This window comes from Mus musculus, chromosome 10, assembly GCF_000001635.26.
Source record: "Mus musculus strain C57BL/6J chromosome 10, GRCm38.p6 C57BL/6J".
Lineage (NCBI taxonomy): Eukaryota > Metazoa > Chordata > Mammalia > Rodentia > Muridae > Mus > Mus musculus.
Window position 1 is genome coordinate 45,600,860 of NC_000076.6, and position 16,182 is coordinate 45,617,041.

Genomic DNA, 16,182 nt, shown 5'->3' on the forward strand with positions numbered 1-16,182 from the left:
GGCTTCTACCTGTTTACCTTTCTTCTCCTGTATTTTTTTAAGGGAGTTATTTATGTCCTTCTTATAGTCCTCCATCATCATCATGAGAAGTGACTTTAGATTCATATCTTGCTTTTCTGGTTGTGATGGTGTATCCAGGACTTGCTATGGTGAGAGAGTTGGGTTCTGATGATGCCAAGTAACCTTGGTTTCTGTTGCTTCTGTTCTTATGCTTGCCTCCCACTATCATTTTATCTCAAGTGCTCCCTGCCCTCGTTATACCTGATTGGAGCTTGTCCTTCCTGTAATCCTGGTTGAGTCAGAACTCCTCAGAGTCCAGCTTTTTCTGTGATCCTGTGATCCTGGGATTCTGTCATCCTGAGATCCTGGGTGTGTCTGAGTTCTTGGCAGTCAAGTTTCCTCTGAGATCCTGAGATCCTGGTGTGACCAAGCTCCTGGGATCCTGAAATTCTAAGATCCTGGATGTGTGAGAGTGCCTGGAAGTGGTACCTCCTCTGGGGGGTGGTGGGGCTGTCCACTGAGTTCGAAACCAAGGTAGACCAGTGCCAACTGGAAGGAATCCAAGCCTCTGGTTGGGCAGGCTTCCTGTGTCCCTGCTCCTGCTGGCCCCAGGTACTCATGGTGGTATTGGAACAGATGTTTTGTTTCACTTACCAATGATCGTAAGATCCTGGGCTAGGGCACCTGGGGAGTGGAGAGTCCTTTGTGGACCATAGGACTGTCAGCAGAGTTCGCTTCCAAGGTCGTTTTCACTGAATTCTGAAAGGTCTTTAATTTCTTTCTTTATTTCTTTGCTGACCAAGTTATCATTGAATAGATAGTTGTTCAGCTTCCAGGTGTATGTGTGCTTTCTGTTGTTTTTGTTGCTATTGAAGACCAGCCTTAGTCTGTGGTGATCCGATAGAATACATGTGATTAATTCAATGTTCGTATATTTGTTGAGGTTTGTTTTATGTCTGAGTATATGGTCGATTTTTGAGAAAGTTCCATGAGATGCTGAGAAGAAGGTATATTCTTTTGTTTTAGGGTGAAGTGCTATGTAGATAGCTGTTAAATCCATTTGGTTCATTACTTCTTTTAGTTTCACTGTGTCTCTGTTTACTTTCTCTTTCCATGATCTGTCAATTGCATCCATTCTTGTTTAAACCATCCACTATTAGAGATTTGAGGTTACATGATATACTTTATGCTCATAACTGATATGGGTAGAAAATTGATATTGCATCAGCAGAAAGAAAATGTGCTGTGTTTTTGCATGTCAGCAAAGGATTGACCTGTTCATGTTCTACAGAGAATGGAAATCGGAAGTGAAAAAGTTTTTGTATTTCAAAATATGGTCTCAAACATTTTGTAATTTTTACTTAAATTGTTAGGAGGCTTGGAGTTATTAGTTTATCTATTGTCCAATGCTGTTTAGTAGAGCACTGAAAAAAATGATACAAGTTGTCAATGGATGAGTGATCAACTAATAGCCCTTCTAGTAATTGATTTATTTTTCTACAATAAGTTACATAAACCAAAAAACATAAATTATAAGTTACCATATATTTGTAGGTTACAGATTGGTCAATTTTGAAACTTTTGCATTTAAAAATATTTGGAGGGTAAATTATGAGTTCATAAAGAGCAAAATAGTTTTGCTCAGTATTCTAGCAGTAAATCCCAGCAAAAAAGCTGCTCAGTTGTTGGGTTGTTTGAGATTGAGGAAAGTAGTAGTAGTATGTATTAAATAAGAAAGGTACAATAGGTTTCTTGTCTGTGTTGCCCTGTACCTTTAGCTTTTTGCTTTTGGAATTGAGAGCATTACATGGGTACTTTTATTCAACCAGCCTACCTTAAAGCTTTTCATGTCTGTTTTCCTGGCCCATTTTGACTGGAGCGCTTATTTTGGAGCTAGGCTAATGATCTACATTGGCTTCTTAATAGTCTTAAAATTCCCTCTGTATGGACACAGTAACAGCCCACCTTGGGAACAGTGTACCTTCATCATTCCCACTCCTTTGCTTCCCCTCCAGCTCTTCCCAGCCCCCTCACCAAGTTCATGAGCTTTTAGTTATTGTTACACGTATGTACTATGTATGTATAATACATATTTGCATGTGTATAATGGTATCTAGGACTGGATCAGCCTAAAGGGACATTTATGAGCAGACTCAGGTTATTGTGTTCATTTTGCTTTGCTGTGTGTTTGTTCAGTGCTGACCACTTGTGATCTCTGTGTGAGCTCATCTCTGTAGGAGACTGATTCTCTCTCAGCAGGCATTTCCCACCTGAAGCTCTTCATCTAAGGGTGAGACTGTGTGGACTCCCTGTCCCATTGTCATGTTAACTGGTGTTAGCATTATCCTCTTCTTTTTTAGGCAACATATTATTGAGACTCATAGATTTATTCCTTGAGATATGTGGAATACATTGAATACATTGTCGCACAGCAAATGTTCTGGTCTTAAAGCTTATATAGTCTTTCTGCCCTGGTTTTTTCCCTAACTCAGAGATGTACGAGTTTTGCTATGTATGTATCCATTGGAGTTGGGTATTAATCACTTAATAGAGCCGTCACATGTGTTTCTTATGATTATGTTTATTATGAATTTCTAAGATCATTGTTATAATGTTTTAGATAAACTTCGTAAATATTGGAACTTCAATATTTATTATCAGCTTTATTTTCCATTTCTTTGAGTGTAATTAAGATTTTTAAATGAGATTTAACCTTGTTTCAAGTGCAAAAATCAAAATGAGAAAAGCAGTTGTTTTGCAGTGCTATTTATTTACTTACAAGTTGAATGCTTATTAATAATCAGTTGATAAAGCTTTATTGAGAATTTCAATGTAACTGGTTATGTTTGTCACTTGATTAAACATATAATTTATGACATAAAGCTAATGTTGAACTAGTTGCTTAAATATATGTTATGTGCTATATATACTATATACTGTGTTAGGTATATTACTGTATGATAATACTGTTAATATGTTCTATAATACATAACATGATATGCTTTATTATGCTTTAGTGAATAAGATTATTACTAACTTCATGTCAGAGGTTACACCACAGTTTGTCAATTCAGTACTGAATATATATTAGTTATCTCTGCTTTATAATTTGATTGCCGTATGAGGGATATGAGTAGAAAATGAACCTTTCTTAAGTATGTGGTTCTATACTTTCAGGAATCTTGAACAGGTAGTATAAATGAAGGTGAATTTAAGATAAAGACCAGATAGTAGCTAGGAATGGATCAGTTGGAAAGGAGTTTCATGAGCAAAATGAAGTGGGTGGGCAGTTCTGCAGTGCACAGAAGACTTATCAGGAATTAGGAAATGGAACAAGCTCCCAGCTCTACTAGAAAATAATGATTATCAAAAACCACAAACACAAAACAAGCCATTGGCTAGGATGTGGAGAACGTGGAACACACGTAGGTAGCAGCGTAAAGTGGTAAAGCTGCTGTGAAAAACAGTGAGATAGTGCCTCAGACACTTACAAATAGGATTGCAGTACGACTTAGCCTTTTCACAGCTAGATATACTCAAGAGTCAAAAGCAAGGTGCAAAAAGCACTCACTGCATATATATCGACATTGTGTATAATGGTGAGATGTGGAAGTAGCCGGGCACCCATCAGGTGATGAATGGATGAGGAAAATTTGGTTTATACAAATAACAGAATTGTTTTCAATCCTAAGAGTAAAGCATTTCTGATATGCTAAAACATAGATAAGTCTTGAAGACTTTATGATAAGTAAAATACCATATAGATCTGTACACGTAAAAATGGTTAGGATGAGCATGCCTTTAGTTTCAGTGCTTCAGAGGCAGAAGCAGATTTCCATGAAGTTGAGGCTAGTCTGGTCTAGTGAATTCCAGGCCAGCCAGCCAGGGCTGGGTAATGAGACCCCGGCTCAGGGAATCAACCAACCAACCAACCAACCAACCAACCAAAAATGAGACATTTTATGTTAGATGTATTTTACCACATAATATAATTATAAAAATGTGGGTAGAGAGGTGTACATATATATGCAGTTTACCAGTTCTCCGATTATGTATTTTAATCCTCCTGGAGAGTGAACCCAGGGTCTGAAGCGTGCTAAGCAAGTGCTTTGTCACCATGTTATACTCACAACCTTGTTTGGGTTACAGTTTTTCTTAGTATTTTAAACATTTTGTAACCAAAAAAGTAGAGATACAACATTGTGGTATTTGCTGTGTCTATTGCTAATGCATTAAATGTATATGTTTTAAAATTCAAATGAAGATTGCTATTCCATTTAGTTAGCCAAAGCTAGAAATTTCTAGTAATTTGATTTGCTTAATAAAGTTAAAAATTCCTCAGCAATCTGAAGGATTTTTTTTTCCCAATGAAATGAAAAAAAAAAAAAAAACCCCAACAACAACAACAACAACAACAAAACCCAAAATAGATTGTGTCATTTCTTTAATCTGTTATTTGAGTCATAAAAACCGTTTTGTATTTTATTTCAGAATAGTATATATACTGGAGCTAGTTTGAAATTTTAGAGAGCACTATTATAAAATGATCTTTGTAGTTTAATGTTGGTTCTATTTAGTATTTCGGTGAAATAGCTGTTATTGTACATTTCCTATCATAGTTATCTGTTACTGTCTTTTTTTCTTTTCAGACAGAAGAAATGCATGAGTAAATTACTGGAGTACAGTGCGGATGTCAACATTTGTAATAATGAAGGCCTTACAGCAGTATGTGTGATCACTTTTCTTTGAGATTAAAAAGATACTCTAGAAAAAATGGTGACTGTGCTGCAGATGCAAGTTGTAATCCCAGTGGTTTTTTGAGTTACATCTGTAAAGTGCTTGTGAGGTATACAGCGAGTTTATTAAGAAACGTGATATCCTCGTTCATCTCAGCTCTTCTTTAGGTTACTTTCATTAATTTTGAAGCCTTATTCTTCTTGTTTTGTCAGTGACTTTCAAGGGAGTTTTCCTGTTAAGGTGTATTTCCAGCTGGGTTGGGCATGGTGGCACATGCGGGGCATGGGCAGAGGTGGGGGCGGGGCAGGTTGGGCTTCAAGTGCTAGGACTACATAGAAACCAAAGTTAAATCAAGGGGAGAAACAAGAGCTGGTTTCCATTATGTCTTTTAAAGAGCTGTTGTTGTATGTATTCCAGGGAAATTGTATGCCTCTGTAGAGAGGGTCAAAGGTCACAGGGAGTGAGAATTCACTGTTCTTTGTACTCAGATAACGACTGTAAACATCCATTGCTCTTAACCATTTTCCATGCAGAACTAAGTTAGTATACTTTTGATTTACATATTGGGAAATGGTATTGGAATCTACTGAAAGGATTGTTAAATAGCCTCAAAATTTTAATCAAATAATTATGATTTTTTTGGAGTATTTATTTTTGAAGTAGAGGTAAAATAGAGTAATGTGATCACCGAGTAGCTAATTTGGAGACATAGCAGAGGGTGCTATGCACAAGCATAGCAGATGTAATTTGTTAAATTGAATTTAACCTTCCTTTGGTAACACTTGTAGGTTTTTTTCTTTCTCTCTTTCTCTCTCTTTCTTTCTTTCTTTCTTTCTTTCTTTCTTTCTTTCTTTCTTTCTTCCTTCCTTCCTTCCTTCCTTCCTTCCTTCCTTCCTTCCTTCCTTTCTTTCTTTCTTTTTTTAATAGATTCCATCTCATCATGTAGCCTCAGCTCATCTAGAACTTTCTATATAGACCCTGCTGGCCTTGAACTCGAGAGATCTGCCTGCCTCTGTTTCTCAAGTGCTAGGTCAAAAGTGTGTATCTTTGCCTGGCATTTGTAGATTTTGCATCTTGTATTTTTGTGGATAAAGAATAATATTGAATACCTACTTATTAAACTGGTTTTCAAGACTTTTTTAATTAAAATTTCTTTAGATTTTTTGAAGTAAGATCTTGTATAGTCCAGGCTGGCATTGGACCTATGACAGTTTCCTTGCCTCAGCTCCTGAGTGCTGGGATTGCAAGTGTGTCTCACCATGCCTGGCACATATATATATTATTATTAATTATTATAATTTTTAAATATATATAATTTTTTGATATAGGGTATAAGAGAAAGTTTTCCTCAGTTTTCAAGTATAGGGTGGGCTTAGTCATAATTATTATACAGTATTTGTAATTCCTGTGACAGTCCAGATTTTGTATATATTAGCAGTATTGTAGCATCTATTCTGTAAGGTAATCTTGCATTCAGAATACAGATTGCCTAGAGATGTGGGATGTAGAAGAGTTATAAAACTTAGAACTGACACAGATCTTTCTGTAGTACAGCAACTTGAGGCAAGATAACATGTTCACTGCTATCATATTTTCATTGCATAATTTCCAACTGCCAACTTTTCATTCCTGAGCTTTCAAGGAAGATAGATTAGAAAATATTTTATTTTGTGATTTTGCACGGCTTCAGTGTGGACTCTTGGCCTTCTTTCCCTTAATTTTTTTCTACTTCAAGTTTCTGTCCCTCTTAGGAAATGCTTTTCAGTTTTGTAACAGTTATATATATGCCTCTGTAGTTGAATATTGCATGGTAGTAATCTTTCTCGTTTCAGATGTGACCACATTACATTTTGGAGCAGAGTCTATTCCTTCTTTACTGTCTTTCCTCTCGTTTCTTCATGTGTAAGCACACTTCTCATGTCTGTCTAACACAATCATTGCAATTTTAGTTAACTTTTCAAAATCTAGTTTTGACTGACTATGATTCATATCTATCCCTCTTTTCTTTGCAGAGCATTTTGTTCTGTGGTTAATGATTACCTATAAAATATTGAGGTAATTGTAGACTATAGGCTTGTAGTAGACAATATGTAAAAATCCTTTGTATATATTTCCCCCAGTTTTCCTAAGCATTTTATAAAATATGATCCTGCAACCAGGATATGGATATAGTTCATTTTACTGAGATTTTTCCAGTTTTATTTACATGTGTGTTTGTATGAATTCAATTCTGTGCACTATTACTTGTGGTTTAGGTGGTTACCATTACAGTCATAGTATGCAGATTTCCAGTATCACAAAGAATTTTTGCCATGCTCTTTCACATGCCACGTTCAACCTTCGACTGCCATTCTCTCCATTTCTAAATTCTGTCATTTCAAGGATGCTAATTAGACGGATCCTACTATACTGAAGGCTTGGCTTCTTCTGTGCTTATTCCCTGGAGGTTCATCTGGGTTGTTGTGTGCATCAAGAGGGTGTTCCTTTATAATGGTGGATGGAATTGCATGGTACATGGGTCAACCTTCTCACCTGTTAAAAGACATTTGAGTCCTCTGGGTTTTGGGCTGTTATGAGTAGAGCTAATATAAACATATATATTCTGTTTCCTTAGGATAAATTCTTTGGAATGAAGTTGCTGCATTTGTGCTTGCTTTTAAAGCACACTACTAACTGCTGTCTACACTGAGTATCTTTTCATAAGCTTATTTTCCATGTACCTTACACCTGTCCTGTCCTGTCCTGGTATTTTCAAGATAGGGTTTCTCTGTGTTTCTCTGTATAGTCCTGACTTTACTGGAATTCTCTGTAGACCAGTCTGGCCTTGAACTTAGAGATCCACCTGCCCTCTTGAGTTCTGGGACTAAAAGAAGGTGCCACCATGGCTGGCATATATATCACTCTTATGTGAAATGAAACACCAGTTCATATGTGTCATAGTTGGGGTTTTATTGCTGTGAAAAGATACCATGACCACGACAACTCTTATAAAGAAACCATTTAATTGGGGCTGGCTTATAATTTCAGAGGTTAGTCCATGATCATTATAGCAGGACGTGGCCATGTGCAGGCAAACAAGGTGCTAGAGAAGGAACTGAGACTTCTATATATCTTGATCCACAGGCAGCGGGAGACTGCCACACTGGGCATAGCTTGAGCATATGAGACCTCAAAGCCCAACCTCACAGTGACACACTTCCTCCAGCAAGGCCACACTACTCCTACAAGATCACACTTTGTAATAGTGCTACTCTCTATAGGTCTATGATAATTACAATGATGTTAATTACATTCAAACTACCACAATATTCTTTGTCCATTTTCTAATTTTTAATGTTCAAGAATGCTTTATTGGCTTATTTATTTTAAATTTATTTTTAATATATGTATGGGTATGTTGTTTGCTTGTATGTGTGAATACTATGCACAATCAAGTCCCAATGAAGTCAGAAGAGGGCACTGAATCCCCATGACCTGAAGTTAGAGACAGTTGTGGGCTGCCATGTAGGTGCTGGGAATCAAACCTGGGACCTCTGGAAGAGCCGCAAGTACTCTTAAACATTGAGCCATCTTTCCAGCCCCAAGAGTCATGCTTTATTATAAACTTCATTTGCAAGTATTTTCTCCAAATCATTGGTTTGGCTTTCCAAGTACTTAATAAATAGGGTCTTCTTTTAGAGACAGTCTCATTATGTAGTCTAGGCTGCCCCCAAACTCAAAATATTCCTGCCTCAACCTCCCAGGTGCTGAGATATGACAGGTGTGTGACATCAGGGTGGGCTACCGGGGTGATATGAATAGTAAAAAGCTTTAATTTTGGCATGTTTTCCATTTTATATACCACACTTTTCTTTTTAGGAACTTGTTGCCTAGTGCTAGGTATTGAAAGTTTTCTCCCCCCCACCCCCGTGAAAGTATCAATATTTTTAGTTTTTCTACATCTTCATTTTCATTTAGTGTTTTTATGAGTTGTGATGCTCAGGTTGCGGCTCACTGTGTTTGCCTGTGAGTGAATGTTCAGTTCCACTAGAACCATTTGTTGAAAGGTTATAATCTGTCTCTAATCTATATATGTACTTGTAGCTGGGAGGGGTGGCGCACGCCTTTAATCCTAGCACTCAGGAGGCAGAGGTAAGTGGATATCTGAGTTAAGGCCAGCCTGGTCTACAGAGTTCCAGGTCAGCCGGGAGTACAGAGAGGAACCTTGTCTTACAAACAGACAAAATCTGTATTTATTCCTTCGTGAAACTTGTTTTGTGTCTTCTTCAAAAAATGGGTATGCGTGTGTGGTCCTCGTCTGGGCCTTCTCGTCATCCTGCTGATGCTCGTCTAGGCTTGGTATACATTCTGTTGCTGTGTGCATGTGCTTCTTTGCCTGTACCACCCAGGCTTGATTACTGTAGTAGGTGTAATTCCTCTCATCTTAGGTTTTCTTCATGAAGACTGCATTAGTTATTGTGGTTTGTGCCTGGAGAAGTACTTGCTAGGATATTGACTGAAATTACACTCAGCCAGTGTACTCACTTATGTAGGTCTTTGATTTCTTCCATTAGCATTTCATACTGTTCAGCACAGGGACTTTGTGTGCTCCTGTAAGCATATAACATTTCTTGTCTTTTCATTTTCTTCAGGGCAGTTCTAAGTGTTATTGTTTCTCTCCCTCCCCTCCCCTCCCCTCCCCTCCCCTCCCCTCCCCTCCCCTCCCCTCCCCTCCCCTCCCCTCCTCTGGATTTGTGCAAAAATTAGAAAAAATATTTTGTGTGTGTGTGCACACATGTATCTGAATTGTATGTGTGGGAGTATAAGCTTACACTTGTACCATGGCATGTATATAGATGTCAGAGAACGATTTTGGGGAATTGGTTCCTACCCTCTACCTTTTGAGGCAGTGCCTCTATTGTTTCTGTTGCTTTGCAGCATGTGCCAAGGTAGCTTACGGTGAGCCTCCAGATTAATTGTCTCTGCCTCCCATTTTTTCCTAGGGGTGCTAGGATTATAAATGTGTATGGCCACATTTTGTCTTTTTGTGGCTCAAACTCATGGTCTTCAGCTGTTACAGCAAGTATTTTCACTCTAACTTCTTGGCTTTTCCCTTGACTTATGCAAATATTGTGTGTGTGTGTTATTATACTTGCTGAACTCCTAATAGTTTCTTTCCTATGACTTCAGTGACATTTTCTACATAGATAATATAATTTGTAAGTACAGATAATTTTCTCTTTAAATCTCAAAGTTTACTTTTTTTGATGTCTGTTCTCATTTTGATGTTGTTTGTTATGACTAGCTGGTCTTTGCTACTTTGTTGCTTCCTCTTTTTCCTACCTTCTATCCCCTTTCAGCCCCCAACACTAGATAAGAGAGAAAGAAGGATAGAAGATAGAGATAGAGATAGAGAGATCCCTGAATATACTTTTTTTCTCAACTGCACCTCCCAGTTTCCAGCTCAGTCCCTTCAAAGGTTTCCCCAAACCATTCCTCCCTCAGTTTCCCAACAGTCTGCTTAAACAGTCTCGTCTCTCATTTTCCCCAGTAGTAGCCTCTCCAAACTATAGCAGCTGTTCTAGCCTATCTGCTCAGCTTGGCTTCTCCTGGCTCAGCTGTCTTCTAACAATGTCTTCTGCACCAAGTGACTTCTTTTCTCATGCTATTAGCCTAATTCACTTCCAGATGATTGTTCTTCCCACTAGACTAGCCTAATTCCTATCTTCACTTGAGCTGGCTTAAAAAAAAAATACTGTTCCCAGTAATACAAGAGGCAACTAACACTGAAGGTCATAGGGTCAAGGAGTTCTATCAGCTAAGGATTCTTAAAGATCCATTTGACTAACAACTGGGGAATCTTTTAAAGGATCAGACACACAAGATAAATCACAATGGTATTCATATATTATCTGCGTATTTTATTTATTTTTGAGACAGTCTCTTTCTCAGTAGACAGACTTTTGACTACTCTGTGGGTTCATTTTCTTCCGTCTTTCCTCACCTCTTTTCTCTTTTCAACCCCCTTATGGGGAGAAAAAGAAGGATAGAGGGGCGTGTAAGAGAAAGAAACCCATGAAAAAAGTCAGGGGTAGAAAAGGGGTAACTGCTTTCTGTGAGTTGGGGGCGTCAAGTTCCTTGGGACGAGTTTGATCTCTGCCATCAGGATAGCTAAGTTCTTTTTGTCTCTTTGCTCATGATTACTTGACAAATTACAACCAACAGTAACCAACAACATTCAACCATCAACCAGCCATCCAGTCACAACTGTCAGGGTTCTAGCATTTATATATCCTCTGAAAAGTCCTTAGAATCCCAAATGTCACACACTTGCAAAACTGCCTGTAGCTGGCAAAATCATGCTGTGTTAGAGCACTAGGCTAATCATAGATGTGGTTCCTGAGCAGGGTACTCAAGAGCCATCCCGGCTGCAGCAGGTTACTCCTTCCTCCCCAGCCTGCAGCTATGATGCCACCTCAGGAGCTGTCAACATGGCAGCTTCTGTCAAAACACCCTTGCCTCCATCCTGCTGCTGTCATGAGGAGCAGTCCACGGTGACAGCACCTCCTTGAGTAGTTCCATAGAGACGATGCCTTAGCCAGAGCTGCCTGTGGCCAGAAAGGACTTATATTCTAACCCATGCTCTGATGCAGGGAAAGGAAGGTGAAAAAAAGCCACCAATCCCCGAGCTTCTTACACAACCCCACCAATTCCTGAGCATGAGAACTCACCAGTTCCTGAGCTCCCCAAGTCAGAACTTGAAATCCTACCAATCCTCAGTCTGGAAATCTCTGCCCAAGAAATCCTGTACAAGCCCTGCCCTTTGTTCAGTTCCTTGCTGTCTGTCCCAGGGAGCAGAGGTGGACACTTCTGAATATGTCCCTCCACACTGTGGACCCTTCAAGTGTCTTGTAGGAGATTTGCTGCCTGGTGTAACTCTCATCTGAAGAAGACAAGAAGCAATGACGAGAAGTGAAGAGAAGGAGCAGGGCTGAGGATGCCCTTCTCCTGGGAGTCGTCCTCCCCTGAGAGCTGTGTGCTTCCTGGGCTTCCACGTTCCAGGACTCCCTTCCATCTGAGCAGGAACTTACAATAGTCACCCTCTGTAAAGCACCCACACCTCGGATAAAACAAAAACATTCCTACAACATTTTGTGTTTTAAAAGAAACCAAATTCTCACTGTTCCCTCCCTTCGTCCTCTCTGGCCTGTTTTTATTCATCTTTCTAAATGCATTCCGTGTCTTTTATGTTCTTAATAAAGTCTTGATGGAGTGTCGTCTAGAAATGTGTGTCTTCTGCATGCTGAGTTGATTTGATTCTAGGTCCACTGCTTGGTATTCGGAGTGTTTCTTATTCCTTCTCCTCCTCATCACAGTAGAGATTTCCATCTTCCTTTCCTGCACGTATGCTTGTGTGAGGGTGTCCCATCCTCTGGAACTGGAGTTGTGAGCTGCCATGTGGGAGCTCAGCATTGAACCAGGTTGTTTGGAAAAACAGGCAGTATTCTTTACCACTGAGCCATCTTTCTAGCCTGGGAGCACATCTTTTGATAGTTTACTGAGGAAATCATTTAGTGGTAATTTTTTTTTTTTTTTTTGCTATCCTGTATATCTGAATTTGGCTCTGAATTTGTTATTTTACTAATAATTCACAATAAAATTCTAGGTTGGACATAATAGTTTTTCCTTAGCATGTTCACAGTGTTGCTTTGCTGTGTTCTGGTTTTCTGGTTTTTACTTGGGTGCCATTTTGTTTCTTGATCCTTTATATGAAACCTGGTTTTGTTTGTTTATTGTTTGTTTTTTTTCCAAAAAATTTTTGTAATCTACTTTGTCATGAGCATTCTAAAATTTCACGATATGTCTTGTTTGTATGTTTTATCCATTTGCTTCATAATGCCCAGACAGTTAGCATAGAAACCCATGCAATGGGAATTCAGGACAACACTACATTAATTTTGATTTTGATGATTTCTTCATCCCGTCTGTAACTATTACTGTTCGGATATTAAACCTCTCAGATGGGTCAATTTTAGTAAAGTACCACTTTGCTTTCTACTGTTTCTCCACTTCTTTCTGTGTGCTTTTGGGAGATTTCTTCAACATATTCTTCTGAGTTTCCTTTTGAGTTTTCATGTCCCTATCACAATATTGATTTCTGAAAAATTTTTTTGCACTTTCCTTTGCAAAAATTAGTATAACATTCTTTTTTTAAAAAGTACACTTGTTGTGGGTCCTCTGAGCCGGCAGCGACACGAATGACACAGACACGGGTCGCGGATCGGGTTCACGCAGCAATGTCTTTACTTCAGGCTTTTTCTTTTACAGCTCTCTTCCCCAGCAGCTTCTTCTTAGGGCAAGGGCTAACCTACTCTCTTCATTACTACTGGCTTCTACCTAGGGCAAGGGCTAGAAACTACTCTTATTCTACTTCTGGCTTCTTTTACAACAGCTAGCTTCTACCCCTTACAACAGCAGCTTCTACTACTCCATCCTTCTCGCAGCAAGGGCTAAACTCTTCTCACTACTTCTGGCTTCTACCTAGGGCAAGGGCTAAAAACCAACTGACTCACCTCCTTCTAGCTCCACCCCACCTCATTCAATCAGAATTCACACACACTCCAGGCAAGAGCTTAGGTGGTTCACAGATAGGCTGACAGGTCTGGATCACGAGGAACAGTCCAGCCTGGCAGGCAGCCCACACATGCAGCCTCACTGCGCATGCTCGGGCAAGGCAGTAAACAAGTGGGTTTCATGGGGCCTGCGGCTGCACCCACTTTCCGCATACGCTTAGTTTTTTTTTTTCTCTGAGAGTATTAAAATAAGTTTTTCATTATTCATAGTTATATTTTTCTTTCACTTTTCGGTTTTGTTTTTGCTTGTTTTATACGCTGTCATTCAAATTAAATGCATAAGAAGGCAATTTAAGAGCCCTGTCTGCATTCATGTTTATTTACTAGAGGCTTCAGAGTAGGATGGTCTGTTTGGATATTTGTCTGTGAAACCTTCCCTTGGCATTGCTTTCCTTAGGTTGTTAACTTTTGAGCCAGTCCCATTCCTTAGAGAAACTGTCAGGAAGATGTTAGCACTCTAGGTGCTGGCTAGAGAAGGATGTAAGAGGCTCAGTTTTTAGGATTTAAACTTGTATTCAATCTTCTTTTAAAAATGTGTTATGTGCTCTTGATTCCATGTGCTTATTTTCTGTAATCCGCAGATCTCTTATATTCAGCTTTCTCTTAATATTTCGTCAGATTAATGAGGGGTTTTTCCTGTCTTTGTAAAGTGGACAAGTGATAGGGATCCAAGAGTCTCAGGTTGGATTAAACAAATTTTCAACAGAGGGGTTTTTAGTTCCATCTTGTAATCCAAGAGACCTATACTAATTACCGATTCTGAAGCCTTTGAGGGGTTCTGTGGTCTAAATCAAATGCCTTCTTTTCTTTTTTCTTTTAAATTTCCCTTTAAAGACTTATTTGTTTTTATACTATACCTATCAGATGATTTACCTGCATGTATGTACCATATGTATGCCTGGTCCCATTGGAGGCCAGAAGATGGAATTGGATCCATTGGAACTGGAGTTGGTTATGAGCCACGTGTGGCTGCTTGGAACTGAATCTGGAGCCTCTGCAGGAGCAGCGTATGTTCTCAAAACCCCTGAGCCACCTCTCTAGCCTGCTCACATGCCGCCTATTTACTTAGCTTTGCTCTTACGTGCTTAGGATCCTGATTTTTGTTCTGACATGACAACAAATATTATCTGGCAAGATGGAATGTAATGCCTGCTTTCTAGCCTCCAAAACTTCCATTTCTTCCTTGTCTTGATGGGCAGGTTCTTTAAAAAACTGCTCTTTCACTGTTAACTTTAGAGGGATTGCAGTTAAGCTGATAAATGTAATCAGTCTGTAATTGTATCTTAATATTTGTAATGGAAAAATCAAGTAAAAAATACATACTTCGTCTGAAATTGCTCCTCACCCCATTTTAAAAAAAAACTTTTTATTGGTTCTTTGCCCCTCCCCTCATACCTGCCCTCTACCCTTGCAACCTCCTCCACAACAGAAGAAAGAAAATCTCATTGTGGAAGCTGTAGTGTGTCACAGTGTGTCTCACAGTGTACTCTTTTGTCCACACTGTTTTGCTTGCAAATATTCGTTGCAATGATTCCTTGGTCTGATGGGTCTGACTTCTGTTAGTACTGGCACCTCACTGGGCCTCCTCTCAGATACTGTGTGTCATAGAGATCCTGTTGTTTTGGATCTGCAGGACCAGCCTCTTCATGCACTCCAGAAGTTCATTGATGGGGAAGATGTTGGGGTGGGCCTACTCAAAGCCCTGGATATGCACCTGAGAGGTGTCTGAGCTGGTCAGCCTGCCAGCTCTCCTGCTCTCATGCCCTCAGGGCTGGCTCACCTGTAACTACCTCTCTCCCCCTGAACAGGCTCTGCCCTACTGTGCTGCCAGGTGAGGGGCAGGGCCCGTTCTCCCAAGTGCTGTAGCAGGTGAGGGGCAGGGCCAGCTCTTCTGCTCTCATGACCCCATTGGGGCCATCTCTCCCTCCTTAATGTCACTACTCAGCAGACAGCAAGGCTGACTCTCGCTCACACCCTCGGGCAGCTCACTTGCAACCCCCACGTCCAGGGCCAGCTCTACTGTGCTGTCCAGGTGAGGTGCAGGCCCACTCTCTGGAGTGCTATAGTAGGTGAGGGCCAGGGCTCCTCATCCCAGATTTTAATGCTGAGGCTTGGACTTGGAGCCTTCTATGTGCTAAGCGCATGAGCCATAAGAGTGGTTCTCAGCCTGTGGGTCATGACCCCTTGGAGGGCTGCATATCAGATACGCTGCCTGTCCTATTAGATTATGACTCACAACCATAGCAAAATTATAGTTAGGAAGAAGCACAAAATAATTTTATGGTTGGGGGTCAGCACAACATGAGAAACTGTATTAGACGGTCCCAGTGTTAGGAAGGCTGACGACTACTGTGGCATCGTACTAGTTTCTGTGCTGCCTGATTATTGCCAGCTTGACAGAAAGCAGAATCACTTGTAGCAAAGCAATCTCAGTTAAGGATTCCAGCACATACTCTTTACCACCACATCCTTGCTCCAGCTCCAAAAGTTTCTTTTTCCTCCCTTCCCTTTCTTCCTTCCAAATCCTTCTATGTACCCCCTCCCTAGTATTCTTCAAATCTGTGGCCTCTATTTTCATTAGGTGTTACTGTATGCATGTATGTGTAGGTATACACACATATGCATGTATCAGTATCCATTTAAATATTCAAAATGATCCTGGTGGCAGCAGTGCATTCTCTGGACTCCCGAATGAAAGACATAAACACAGACCTTACATTTTTATATACTGGGCCACTTTTTAACCTCCATGTTAATCCACCTCCCCCTACCCCAATATTCCCAAGTCATTTCTTACTAAAATCTATATTTTTATCTTTACTGCCCAGGACCC

The 16,182-nt window shown here is 39.8% G+C and overlaps 1 protein-coding gene across 13 annotated transcripts in view; it reads left to right on the forward strand.

Moving 5' to 3' along the window:
- Window positions 1-16,182, forward strand: part of Hace1 (HECT domain and ankyrin repeat containing, E3 ubiquitin protein ligase 1) — a 134,532-nt gene that overhangs the window by 23,046 nt on the left and 95,304 nt on the right. For 12 of the 13 annotated variants that reach the window (XR_380058.4, XR_380059.3, XR_003948642.1 and 9 more), the window contains one exon: window positions 4,650-4,725. Coding sequence is in view for 7 of the 13 variants with exons in the window: in XM_006512634.4 (XP_006512697.1) it covers window positions 4,650-4,725 (76 nt within the window). In the remaining 6 variants the exon portion in view is untranslated. Of the gene's footprint in view, window positions 1-4,649; window positions 4,726-14,213; window positions 14,357-16,182 lie in introns of those variants that run through there. The other variant, XM_030244983.1, reaches the window with a different exon arrangement.